This window comes from Schistocerca cancellata, chromosome 3, assembly GCF_023864275.1.
Source record: "Schistocerca cancellata isolate TAMUIC-IGC-003103 chromosome 3, iqSchCanc2.1, whole genome shotgun sequence".
Taxonomy (NCBI): Eukaryota; Metazoa; Arthropoda; class Insecta; order Orthoptera; family Acrididae; genus Schistocerca; species Schistocerca cancellata.
In genome coordinates this window covers 716,014,624-716,029,128 of record NC_064628.1, presented here as the reverse complement: position 1 = coordinate 716,029,128, position 14,505 = coordinate 716,014,624, and the positions used below count along the sequence as shown (strand labels likewise).

Here is a 14,505-nt window from a genome sequence, read left to right as displayed (position 1 = left end):
TCACTTGCCATATAGTTGCTCTGATCTATAGTTGCACTGATTGGTCAACAGGTACATAAACAAAATTGAAAACATTGTTGACCTTTCAGACAATGTTCTCCCCTGGAGAAAACTAATACAAAACAAAGTATAGCAAGATTGATAACTTTGCAGGCTTTCGCAATCCTTGTCATTGATGATAAAATCTTCCCAGACATTAGGCTGCATCACATTCCTCTCCAAACTATTCAATGATTGTTCCCTTTGCTGGGACCTTCTTGAGGATTCCAAAGGTGACCCTGCATGGCTGCACACTGTCAAAAGACAGTGCCACGTTCCCTTATAACAGGCTCATTTTCCCACGCATTTTTTTTTGGAGAGATGGAGTTACTTACTAGATAAAAACCTTCAGGCTGCTATTGGTAGGCCATTGTCATTAGAGAAATATTGAAAGATCGCGGGAATCCAAAATGTCGTTGTGACTCATCAGTCATTTCCTGGTAGTTGTTTAACCACCTTGCTTGCTCTGACTGGGAGTTGCTTCAGTGATAGTGGGGAGACATGGATACAGAAGAATATACCCTTCATCTCTATTGAAACTGTACTCATTATTCAATATTTCATCAACTACTTCACAAAATTTCCTTCTATAAACATTTCTTCCTCTCAGTTTCTTATAATCCATAAGCTGGTCGCATTCTATCGTTGCCCTGCTACCACTGATTTTACCTTTTGTATTAAATGTGTGTGGTATTCATGCTCATGTTCTTTCAGTTGTCACCGTGACACATCACTACATATATGCCCACAGTGTGGAGATGGTGCAGCCCTTCCGTTGTAGGTCAGTAGTAGTCTAATCTTGTGTTGACTGCGAAATGTAGCCATTACATCATTCTTCTGAAGGATTCTGCTGTGTGTCGGTTACTCTATTATTATTATTATTATTATTATTATTATTATTATTATTATTATTATTATTATTTTTGACTTTCTCAGACGTTATGTCTGGTCAAAAATGGAAAGTGACGTGGACCTTGATCAAGCGTGACTTCCTTTTAACTGTACGGTATATGTTATATTGCATTTAGGAACTTTCGGGTGATTGAACATGTATCAATAATTACGGATTTCTATAGTTGTATATATACATTTGGATGTAGCTGTATTGCATTGATGTACTGGTGGATATTGTGTGGTATGACTCCTGTAGTTGATAGTATAATCGGTATAATGTAAACTTTATCCTGATGCCACATGTCCTTGACTTCCTCAGCCAGTTGGATGTATTTTTCAATTTTTCTCCTGTTTTCTTTTGTATATTTGTTGTATTGGGTATGGATATTTCAATTAGTTGTGTTAATTTCTTCTTTTTATTGGTGAGTATGATGTCAGGTTTGTTATGTGGTGGTGTTTTATCTGTTGTAATGGTTCTGTTCCAGTATAATTTGTATTCATCATTCTCCAGTACATTTTGTGGTGCATACTTGGATGTGGGAACGTGTTGTTTTATAAGTTTATGTTGTAAGGCAAGCTGTTGATGTATTATTTTTGCTACATTGTCATGTCTTCTGGGGTATTCTGTATTTGCTAGTATTGTACATCCGCTTGTGATGTGATCTACTGTTTCTATTTGTTGTTTGCAAAGTCTGCATTTATCTGTTGTGGTATTGGGATCTTTAATAATATGCTTGCTGTAATATCTGGTGTTTATTGTTTGATCCTGTATTGCAATCATGAATCCTTCCGTCTCTCTGTATATATTGCCTTTTCTTAGCCATGTGTTGGATGCGTCTTGATCGATGTGTGGCTCTGTTAGATGATACGGGTGCTTGCCATGTAGTGTTTTCTTTTTCCAATTTACTTTCTTCGTATCTGTTGATGTTATGTGATCTAGAGGGTTGTAGAAGTTGTTATGAAATTGCAGTGGTGTAGCCGATGTATTTATATGAGTGAATGCTTTGTGTATTTTGCTAATTTCTGCTCATTCTAGAAAGAATTTTCTTAAATTGTCTACCTGTCCATAATGCAGGTTTTTTATGTCGATAAATCCCCTTCCTCCTTCCTTTCTGCTTAATGTGAATCTTTCTGTTGCTGAATATATGTGATGTATTCTAGATTTGTGGCATTGTGATTGTGTAAGTGTATTGAGTGCTTCTAGGTCTGTGTTACTCCATTTCACTACTCCAAATGAGTAGGTCAATACTGGTATAGCATAAGTATTTATAGCTTTTGTCTTGTTTCTTGCTGTCAATTCTGTTTTCAGTATTTTTGTTAGTCTTTGTCTATATTTTTCTTTTAGTTCTTCTTTAATATTTGTATTATCTATTCCTATTTTTTGTCTGTATCCTAGATATTTATAGGCATCTGTTTTTTCCATCGCTTCTATGCAGTCGCTGTGGTTATCCAATATGTAATCTTCTAGTTTAGTGTGTTTTCCCTTGACTATGCTATTTTTCTTATATTTGTCTGTTCCAAAAGCCATATTTATATCATTGCTGAATACTTCTGTTATCTTTAGTAATTGGTTGAGTTGTTGATTTGTTGCTGCCAGTAGTTTTAGATCATCCATATTTAGCAAATCTGTGATTTTGTGTGGGTATGTTCCAGTAATATTGTATCCATAATTAGTATTATTTAGCATGTTGGATAGTGGGTTCAGAGCAAGGCAGAACCAGAAAGGACTTAATGAGTCTCCTTGGTATATTCCACGCTTAATCTGTATTGGCTGTGATGTGATATTATTTGAATTTGTTTGGATATTAAGTGTGGTTTTCCAATTTTTCATTACTATGTTTAGGAACTGTATCAATATAGGATCTACTTTGTATATTTCCAATATTTGTAGTTACCATGAGTGGGGTACACTATCAAAAGCTTTTTGGTAATCAATGTATGCATAGTGTAGCGACCTTTGTTTAGTTTTAGCTTGATATGTCACCTCTGCATCTGTTATCAGTTGCTCTTTACATCCTCGTGCTCCTTTGCAACAGGCTTTTTGTTCTTCATTTATAATTTTGTTCTGTGTTGTATGTGTTATTAATTTCTGTGTAATGACTGAAGTTAATATTTTGTATATTGTTGGTAGGCATGTTATGGGGCGTTATTTAGCTGGGTTTGCTGTGTCTGCTTGATCTTTAGGTTTCAGATAAGTTATTCCATGTGTAAGTGTATCAGGGAATGTGTATGGGTCTGCAATGTAACTGTTAAATAATTTAATGATATGAATATAATAGAGGGAAACATTCCACGTGGGAAAAATATATCTAAAACAAAGATGATGAGACTTACCAAACAAAAGCGCTGGCAGGTCGACAGACACACAAACGAACACAAACATACACACAAAATTCAAGCTTTCGCAACAAACGGTTGCTTCGTCAGGAAAGAGGGAAGGAGAGGGAAAGACAAAAGGATGTGGGTTTTAAGGGAGAGGGTAAGGAGTCATTCCAATCCCGGGAGCGGAAAGACTTACCTTAGGGAGAAAAAAGGACAGGTATACACTCGCGCACACACACACATATCCATCCACACATATACAGACACAAGCAGACATATATATGTCTTGGGTTGGAATGACTCCTTACCCTCTCCCTTAAAACCCACATCCTTTTGTCTTTCCCTCTCCTTCCCTCTTTCCTGACGAAGTAACCGTTTGTTGCGAAAGCTTGAATTTTGTGTGTATGTTTGTGTGTCTATCGACCTGCCAGCGCTTTTGTTTGGTAAGTCTCACCATCTTTGTTTTTAGATATGTTAAATAATTTAGTTAGATGTGAATGTGTTGAGGTGAACTTCTTTAGCCAGAAATTTGGTATTTTATCTTTTCCAGGGGCTTTCCAATTATGAGTAGAATTAATTGCTTGGGTGACTTCATGTGGCAAAATTATCACTTCAGGCATTTGTGGTATCATCTTGTATGTGTCTGTTTCTGCTCGCAACCACCTGTTATGTTGTACCAGGTTTGACCATATGTTGCTCCAGAAGTGTTTCATGTCTGTTATGCTTGGTGGATTGTCTATTTTAATGTGTGTGTTATTCTATTGTCTGGTAAAATTTCTTTTGGTTTGTGTTGAATGTTTGGTTTTGTTTCCTTCTATTTTCACTTTTTTTGTATCTTCTAAGTCGTTTGGCCAATGCTTGTAATTTCTGCTTCTTTTCATCTAATTGTCTATTGCTTTTTGTTGTGAGATTTTACCTAACCGTTTTCGTTTTTTGTCTGATATTTCATTTCTTATAAATTGTGTTAGCTGTCCGATGTCTTTTCTCAGTTTTTCTATTCTGATCTGTAGCCTGTGTTGCCATGCTGGTTTTGTGGGTTTCTTCTGTGTGTTGGTTGGTTCTGATCTCTGCCTAGTGTGTATATTTAGTGTAGGGAGTGCTCCTATATAAACCAGTAGTTGTAACTCTTCCATAGTTGTGTTTTCATTTATTTTGTTGTGTATGATTGTGTTGATAGTTGTTATTGTTGTTTCGACTTGTGGGTTATTTGGCGGTCTATGCAAGAATGGTCTAATGTCTGTATTTGTGTCTTTGTATTCTATATATGTCAGCTGAAATTTTTCTTCTATATCTAACATGTGTGTCACTTCGTATTCTATTTGTGCTTTTCTGGTGGCTGTCTTAAGATGTCGTTTTCCTCTGATTGTTTAATTGATGCGTGTTGTTCTTTGTTTGTTTGTTCTGGGATGTTTGAGTCCATTACTGTATTTTCTTCTTCTTCTGATTGCACATTATTTTGTTCCAGTATTTGTTGTACTTGTTGTTTGATGTTTTCTAATTCTGACTGGGGTATCCCGTTATTTTTTATTATTACACGGACCTGATCAGCTAGTCGTTTTTCTGTTAAAAATTTTAATTCTGGGTATCTGGTAATAAATGTTGTGTATACTTGTGATCTGTATCCAGTTGTGTTGGTACCTAGGTTTGTTGCTTGGTAATAACAGAACATGAGGTGTCGATCAACTTCATCTGACCATCTCATCCTGTCTTTGTTTTCCTTCTAGGGTGGTTGCAGGAAGCATATCCTGCAAAACACCTCTATTTGGATTTAAATCATTTTCCAGTTGGCTAGCAGTGTCGTTACCATTGTGGGCACGCATAGGGTTCAATATTATTATTATTATTATTATTATTATTACCTAAGAAGCTACTTGACCAAGCAGTAACAGCACAAAGTCTGCAAATCTGGCAATGGCCAAGAGAGTGTTGTAGTGACCCCATGCCCCTCCACACTGCATCTCAGTGACCCCATTGGCTGGGGACAATACAGGGGTCGGTTGGTCACAACTGTCTCGTTGGGTAGCCAGAATGGCAGCACTTTCTCTCTCTCTCTCTCTCTCTCTCTCTCTCTCTCTCTCTCTCTTTCCTTCTTTTCTCCATTGTAAGGCCGTACAACAAACCTGTCATCTGCAAAGCAGAGCTAGTGAGCTGGTTCTACATTACTTATGTCTTTTGTTCGAAATTCTCCAAACAAAATGTCAGCTGCTACATAAGACAATAGGAACTCACAGAAACCGCATCACATTGATCACAAAATTTCTCTAGCATCTACTTTAAGAAATTACCCAACGATTACAGACTACCAATGGCAGCCTAGTAACTCCACTTGTTTTTTAAAAAAGAGAGAGAGAGAGAGAGAGAGAGAGAGAGAGAAAATAGCCTTTTATAAGTTAATGTGACACTGTCTTGACAGTTTTCAGTCATCCACATACATCAGAGGAGTCCTGAAGTAGATGCCAACAGAACAGTCAAAACATCTACTATTGAAGAAGCCTGAAGGGGAATACAACAAGGTTTGATGACTGAAGATTTCGTGACCGACATGAATGATCTCCATTTGTAGAACTCTTACCGATTTATACAGTCAGCATTCAGAATTTAGTCAGAAAAACAGAAAAACTTAACAGAGTTAGAACAGAACAGCCTTGTCTTTTCACCACAGCCAGCTATCATGGATTTTATGGTGACATGACATTTTAACACTTTAGTGAAGTATAAAATGTGACCACCATTTGTAATAAGTTAAAACTTCTTGCCGGACTGGGACACAAACCTGGATCCTGCCTCTCACAGACTATTTATGAACATCTGAGAGAAAGATAACAGGAATTTTAAAGGTATTGAGAAATAGTATTGGTCAGCTGCAACTTTTAGTCAATCCGTTAGACATGCGCATATAGATCAACTGGTAGTGCACTGACAATGAAAGGCCTTTTACAATTTTGAAGGCCTTTAGCGACCTGGTTTTCAGTTTCCTAGGGTGCAGTAAGTAACAATGCAAACAATAACAGTAGGAAGGTGAGTAAACATCTCACTGGCAAAGAGTGAAAACTGGACTGTTGTCCTTGCTGGCATCTGATGTACAGTGTCAGAAAGTTCTGCTTCTTTTTTAGTGTTTACCCTTTTTATATCATCATTTTAATGCACTTTTAATTATCACTTTAACTATTACAGTAAAGTTTCTTGTGACGTTAGCTATATAAAAATAGCAGTGGAAAGGATAACAGTCTTTAGCATTGTTGCTACTTGTTTGAGAAAAACAACAGAACATAACTAAAGATCATCCCTTATTTCAAAATTTAATAGAAACTTAAAACCCTCAAGTTTCCTCAGGCACCTCAGAAATAATGCAGAAAATACATTAGCACAGAATCAGGAGTTATATTGTATTTTAACAAGTCACACGCAAATAGCCACTGTCATTTCGAGGCACCAAGGCAATGTCATCTGCGCTGTGCAGAAATCTAGCTGGGATAGACAGTGGGCAAAAGGAAGAGGCATGGGTCACAGAGGGTGAGGGAAAGCAGGAAAGGCTGGGGAGGTGGGGGAGGGCATGATGCTAGTGCTGCCTGTGGGAGCAATCAGGAGGGACAGGGTAGGGACAGCATAGGACAGCTAGGTGCAGCATCAGGATGCCATGCTGTGTGGAATGGGAGACAGGAGAGGGGTGGAGGGGGAAGTCGAAGGGGAAGGGCAAAAGATTATGTACATGTGTTCGTGGGATAGAAGACCAGTGCCTGTGTAGTAACTGAGTGGAAGCAGGGAAGGGGTTTAGGCAGGTGAAGGTCAGGGATTAACAAAAGCTGAGGCTAGGATACTCAGCAGGGAGAATTTCCCTTCTGGGCAATTCAGAAAAGCTGATGTTAATGGGAAGAATCCAGTTGGCACAGGTTGTGTAGTAGTCAAAGTGAAGCACGTCATGTTGGGCAGCATTTTCAGCAATTCAGCAGTACAGCTTTTTCTTGGCCACAGTTTGGCAGAAGCAATTCATAAGGACAGACAGCTTGTTAGTAGTCATGGCCACATAAAATGCGGCACATTAGTTGCAGCTATGTTTGTAGATCACATGAAAGCTTTTATACAGGGTGTTTCAAAAATGACCGGTATATTTGAAACGGCATTAAAAACTAAACGAGCAGCGATAGAAATACACCGTTTGTTGCAATATGCTTGGGACAACAGTACATTTTCAGGCAGACAAACTTTCGAAATTACAGTAGTTACAATTTTCAACAACAGATGGCGCTGCGGTCTGGGAAACTCTATAGTACGATATTTTCCACATAGCCACCATGCGTAGCAATAATATGGCGTAGTCTCTGAATGAAATTACCTGAAACCTTTGACAACGTGTCTGGCGGAATGGCTTCACATGCAGATGAGATGTACTGCTTCAGCTGTTCAATTGTTTCTGGATTCTGGCGGTACACCTGGTCTTTCAAGTGTCCCCACAGAAAGAAGTCACAGGGGTTCATGTCTGGCGAATAGGGAGGCCAATCCACGCCGCCTCCTGTATGTTTCGGATAGCCCAAAGCAATCACACTATCATCGAAATATTCATTCAGGAAATTAAAAACGTCGGCCGTGCGATGTGGCCGGGCACCATCTTGCATAAACCACGAGGTGTTCGCAGTGTCATCTAAGGCAGTTTGTACCGCCACAAATTCACGAAGAATGTCCAGATAGCGTGATGCAGTAATCGTTTCGGATCTGAAAAATGGGCCAATGATTCCTTTGGAAGAAATGGCGGCCCAGACCAGTACTTTTTGAGGATGCAGGGACGATGGGACTGCAACATAGGGCTTTTCGGTTCCCCATATGCGCCTGTTCTGTTTATTGACGAAGCCGTCCAGGTAAAAATAAGCTTCGTCAGTAAACCAAATGCTGCCCACATGCATATCGCCGCCATCAATCCTGTGCACTATATCGTTAGCAAATGTCTCTCGTGCAGCAATGGTAGCGGCGCTGAGGGGTTGCCGCGTTTGAATTTTGTATGGATAGAGGTGTAAACTCTGGCGCATGAGACAATACGTGGACGTTGGCGTCCTTTGGACCGCAGCTGCAACACGGCGAACGGAAACCCGAGGCCACTGTTGGATCACCTGCTGCAAAAGCTGCGCGTTGCCCTCTGTGGTTGCCGTACGCGGTCGCCCTACCTTTCCAGCACGTTCATCCGTCACGTTCCCAGCCCGTTGAAATTTTTCAAACAGATCCTTTATTGTATCGCTTTTCGGTCCTTTGGTTACATTAAACCTCCGTTGAAAACTTCGTCTTGTTGCAACAACACTGTGTTCTAGGCGGTGGAATTCCAACACCAGAAAAATCCTCTGTTCTAAGGAATAAACCATGTTGTCTACAGCACACTTGCACATTGTGAACAGCACACGCTTACAGCAGAAAGACGACGTACAGAATGGTGCACCCACAAACTGCGTTGTCTTCTATATCTTTCACATCACTTGCAGCGCCATCTGTTGTTGAAAATTGTAACTACTGTAATTTCGAAAGTTTGTCCGCCTGAAAATGTGCTGTTGTCCCAAGCATATTGCAACAAACGGTGTATTTCTATTGCTGCTCGTTTAGTTTTTATTGCCGTTTCAAATATACCGGTCATTTTTAAACACCCTGTAGGTGTCCTCCCTCTGATGGGGTAGAAGAGGCCTGTGACAGGAGTGGGGTATGTGATAGTAGGAAGTATGGGCAGGTCTACCATCTGAGTCTACTGCAGGGATATGAGCAATGAGGCAAGGTGTTGGGAGCAGGGATGGAGTAGGGATGAACAAGGATATTGCTTAGGTTGAATGGGCAGTTGCACACCACTGTGGGAGCATTGGAGAGGATAGTGAGGAGCACTTTTCTCATTTTATGGCACAATAAGTGGTAGAGAAAAACCCTTGCAGAGAATGTGATTCAATTGCTCCAGCCCTGGATGGTACCGAATCATGAGAGGAGTATTTGTTTGCAGCCTAAGAGTGGGCATGTGGTGGATGGGAAGAGACTGGGGAGACAAGGCCACGGAGACTGTTTCTGAACAAGGTTGGAGGAGTAATTTCAAGTCTGTGAAGGCCACAAAGAGATGACCTATTTGGAGAAGGGTGCTCATCACTACAGATGGGACAACCACAAACAACTAGGCTATTTGGAAGCGACTTGTTGGTGTGGAATGGGGAACAGAAACTGTGGAGAATCAGTAGAGGAAATGGTACGAGTCTTTTGCATAGGAGGGTAGGCAGACTGCAAATGTGTTGTGGAATATACTGAACAATAATATACTGAACAATCATATACTCCAGTGATCTCCAGTAATGATAAGCACAATTACAAGAGAAATTTATGACAGTTCATTAGATGAGTGAGTGGCAAATGTTGCCAGTGCTATGATATAGTGTAATTGTTTTAGTACCACAAGCTCCTATAAATTTCCATTTACAGGAAAACCTGCAATTCATACATGAAGTGGATGATGTCATGCAGTGTCTAGATCACTTCCTGATGACAATTTGGTGGACATCATTGTCAGCGAGTCTAACAGGTATCCTAAAGACTATCATATTTCTAAGTGGAAAGATACCGCCAATGAAACATCCATGCAAGGCATCAGTGGCGGATAAATTGTGCACAGGCTCTAGTTAGCAGGTATTAGCCAGGAATGGCCTCTGGTGAGGGTTTTTTTTATGTTTGATGTATTCTACTTGGTATACAGTTTGCAACTTATAACTACGTATAGGAAATATTTTTGCTCTCTACACAAGTATCGTTTAGCAGAGGCTTTTTACTATGCAAGACATATATACAGAGGGATATTTCCATGGCTCTCAATAACTTTTTGTCCGAGAGAGAGAGAGAGAGAGAGAGAGAGAGAGAGAGAGAGAGAGATTAAATCATCATACAGAATGAGTTAAACAAAAGATTTACTTTCAGATGTAATTAAGTGGTTTTAAGGATATAGAGAGTGTTTCATGGGCATTATGTCTCAGCTGCTATACTGTGCATTTATTGTGTAAATTGCAATGCAAGAAGCACAAATTTTGAAGCAATCCATTTAAACTACCATCATTTTTGAGAGTAGCAGCCAATACTCATTACAATATAATGAGGCAAGTGTGGAAGCTGTCCAGGAAAATGTTGTTGAGGCATATAAAGTAACCAAATCAGTGTAAGTAGGAATATGTAAAAAATGAAAGTGTTTTCAATTAGAAACTGGGATCAGCAGCATGTGCTTATATAGCAAAGAGTGGGGGCACAATGAAGAGCCAAACAGGAATGTCAACAGGGTCTCATATGTACATGTGACACACAACACACCCACAGTTGCCCATGCACACATACAAGCACCCACACCCACACTTATCCTTAACTTTAGTCTTACTATCACGCATTTCTGATCACAAAATACTCCAGGATGATGTTAGGTGAAGACAAAAGATGAAAAATTATAAGTAGAACACACAAACAAAGTAATAAAGGTAGTTTTTGCAAGCTATGTACAATACCTTTTCCAACAGGAGGAGGTAATGGCTTACTGGCTGTGGTGGGTAGTTCAGGTAAGGGTTGTCCAGGTGCATTAGGTGGCATCTCCAGTAACATGGACAAAGTTGGAGCACCTGTGGAAGCAGAGTAAGAGGAGCATATCACATGAAACTTTACAAAAAACAGCTACAAAAATGTTCAGTATTAATAGGAACATAATAATATAATGTTATTTCCAGAACTGTATAAGATTTTCTGACAATATTAGCAAGTGAAAATGAAAATGCAATTAGCAATATGTTAAACTGAACACCAGCAATGAGGAACACAGGTTGAAGATAAAGGCAACGGAAACTAAAGCAATGATTTTTGCAAATCAATCAAGGAAGATAAAAATAAATATCTGTGATGAGTTAGCGGAAACTTAAGGTACCTATGATGCTTACAAATGATAACAATCCCCGCATTGTACTAGGAACAGAAAACTGGCTGAAACCAAATGTTACCAGCAATGAAATTCTAAATTCCAACTTGAATGTCCATCACAAAGAGAATGAAGGCCTTTCTGGCCGAAAGCTTATTTGTTTAACCATCTTTTTTTTAGTTTTTTGTAGCTGTCTGCAACTCAGTATCTCCACTACATGGTGAGAAGCAATTATCCTTGTCGTAATATAGTCATTATTCCATTCTGGATTTTCCACTGTTTGATTTTGCAAAAATTTCCTGATTATGTTACAGTTTCAAATGGAGATTTAGCTTACCAGCTATAGAGTGGGAGACTCAAGTGATTCAGGCAGGTAGTAGGGACAGCACAATTGTTCTAAGTACTTTATCTGAAAATTACCTTGAGGAGATAATCAGAGAACCGACTTTGAAGATAATATTTTAGACCTGTTGGTGACAAACAAACCAGACATTTTTGACTAGGTTAGTACAGAACAGGGAAACATTAAGCCTCACTCAACACAGCTGTAAACTGAAATACAAAGAAAGGTAGGAAAATCTTTCTGTTTAGCAAGAGCAACAAGGAACAGTCAACTTGAAAATTGCATTCCCAGTACTGAGAATGTTGTGCATCAGTTGGCAAAGGTCAAGAGCATTGTACAATATGGTTTAGGCTGGTGTGTGCTGAGCACTGTTGTGAGGGATGGAAGAGACCCAATGTGGTTCAACAAGTATGTTACAAAGCTTCTATGAAAGCAAATAGAGCTTAACTGCAAATTTAAATGCAACCAAAGCCTCACACACAAACAGAAATGAAACTAAGCCAAAATTAGTCTAAGGCAGACTATGAGTTAAGCACTCAACAAATTCAAAAGTAGAATTCTATCACCTACACAAAAAAGGCTGAAATACTAAATGTCTCTTTACAAACCTTTTTCACAAGGAAGATCGTACTGTAGTTTCTCCATTAAACTGTTGCACAAATGACAAACTAACAGCTATCTAAATACGTTACAGAGGGATAGAAAAACAACTGAAACTTCTGAACAAAGGAGAGGCTTGTGGACTTCATGCAATACCAGTTCAATTCCATGCACATTATGTGAAAGAACTTTCCCCTCTTTTAGCAGCAGTGTATAACAGATCTCTGGAGGACCTGAAGAATTCCTAGTGATTGGAAAAAAGCACAGGTCATTTATTCTCAAAAAGGATTGTTGAGCAGACGAACAAAACTATATACCTCTGATGTTGGTCTGCCATAAAATTTTGGAACATGTTTTATGTTTGTGTATTATGACATTTCAGGAGACCAAAAATCACCTCTGTAGGAATCAATGGGTTCTAAAAACAATGATCATGTGAAACCTAGCTCATTCTGTCCATCCACAAGACCATAAAAGCCTAGATACAGGTGCCCAGGTAGATACAATGTTCCTTGACTTCTACGAGGCATTTGATACAATCCTGCATTGCTACCTACTGAACAAAATATAAATGTATGAAATATCAGACCAGCTGTATGATTAGACTGAGGGGTTTCTAGCAAACAAAACACAGCACATCACTCTCAGAGGAGGGAAGTCTTCAGATATAAAAATAGCTTCGGGCATACCATAAGGAAGTGTTATAGGACCACTGCTTTTCACTTTTATTTAAATGACCAATCAGATAACGTTGGAAGTTCCACAAGGCTTTTCACAGATGATGCTGTTCTATTCAGAGAAGTCACAATGCTAGAAAACTGTAGCGAAATGCAGAGGATCGGCACTTGGTGCAGGGAAGGTAACTGAACCTCAACACGAGCAAATTTAACACTCTGTGCAGACACACACAGGTAGATCCTCTATTTTACCACTACATGATTGTATATCAAACAATGGAAGTAGTTACTTCTATACAGTATCTAGGAATATGCATACACAGTGATCTGAAGTGGAACAACCATATAAAATTAATAGTGGGGAAGGCAGGTGCCCCACAGATTCATTGGAAGAATCCTAAAGAAATGCAGCCCATCAACAAAAGAAGCAGCTTACAAAAACAATGGTTTGACTGATACTTTAATATTGGTTGTCTGTATGGTACCCATACCAGATAGGACTAACAGGGGAAATAGAAAAGATCCAAAGAAGAGCAGCATGTTTCATTACAAGTTCATTTAGGTTGCACAAAAGTGCCATGGAAACTCTAGTGGGATGCTGCAACAGAAGTGTTTTGTGTCACAATGTGTTTTGCTGTTAAAAGTTCTGATGGTGTACATTCCTAATAGAGTCAGCAAATATAATGCTTCCTCACACATGTATCTTGCGAAAAGTCAGTGCCATTCACAACTTGCAGAAAAATGGGGAAGTGACACTGGTACACAGAGTACCTTTCACAATACACCATAAGGTGGCTTGTGGAGTATAGATGTAGATGTAAAATAATAGTTAACGATGTGTAATCAACAAAAACCAACAAAGATTGTTTTTTACAAAACAATTTCTTACAGGAGTAGTACTTTCTGTGGCAGATTATAGAAACAATTAAAAAATAATTAGTGAAGGGTTTTGCAAGGAGAATTGCTCTGTAGGGGTGCCGAAAATGGACACGGCAGCAGAGAGAGAGAGAGAGAGAGAGAGAGAGAGAGAGAGAGAGAGAGAGGAAAAATGGAAATAAATATGAAAGACGAAAAGAAATTGGCTACATCACTGTATGAGAAGAGACTGCATACTAAAGGACACATCTGTAAGAACAGTGACTGGGAAGATGAGGAGAGGAAGAACAAGAAGAAGAAGAAGAAGAACAAGAAGAAGAAGAAGAAGAAAACCTACTTCACTGATGGTGACATCATCATCATCAGCAGCAGCAGCAGCAGCAGCATTTGCAAATAAACTATGCAACAGTGATGGGGAAGAGGCAGAAAAGGAGAAACAGTGATTCACTATTTCCTTGCAAGAATTATTAGCACAATGATAGTCATTGCTAGAATTCATGTTTTCAGTTGACTAATGTGACACATGCAACTGAACAAAAAGACTCAATGCTACCAACAGAGCACAAGAAAATTACAAAGCCAAATTTATCTTTCCTTACAACTATAGTATCCAACGGAAGGAAGTACTTGTTACTGGAATGAAAATGAAGTCCCACTCCCTCCCCACCTCCAATTATTTGCACAATGTATTCCAATCTCTGTCTTCCCTGTAGTTTTTATCCTCTACAGCTCCATGTAGAATTATGGAAGTTATTCCCTGACATTTAAACAATTGTCTTGTCATCCTGAACCTTCTTGTAGATGTTTTCCATATATTCCTTTCCTCAACGATTCTGAAGAGAACCTCCTCATTCTTTACC

The 14,505-nt window shown here is 39.1% G+C and overlaps 1 protein-coding gene across 4 annotated transcripts in view; it reads right to left on the bottom strand.

Annotated features, from left to right (window-relative positions):
* Nucleotides 1–14,505, bottom strand: part of LOC126175723 (bromodomain-containing protein 8) — a 272,574-nt gene that overhangs the window by 136,798 nt on the left and 121,271 nt on the right. For all 4 annotated transcript variants that reach the window (XM_049922659.1, XM_049922657.1, XM_049922658.1 and 1 more), the window contains one exon: nt 10,749–10,859. In XM_049922659.1, the coding sequence (XP_049778616.1) occupies nt 10,749–10,859 (111 nt within the window). The remainder of the gene's footprint in view (nt 1–10,748; nt 10,860–14,505) is intronic.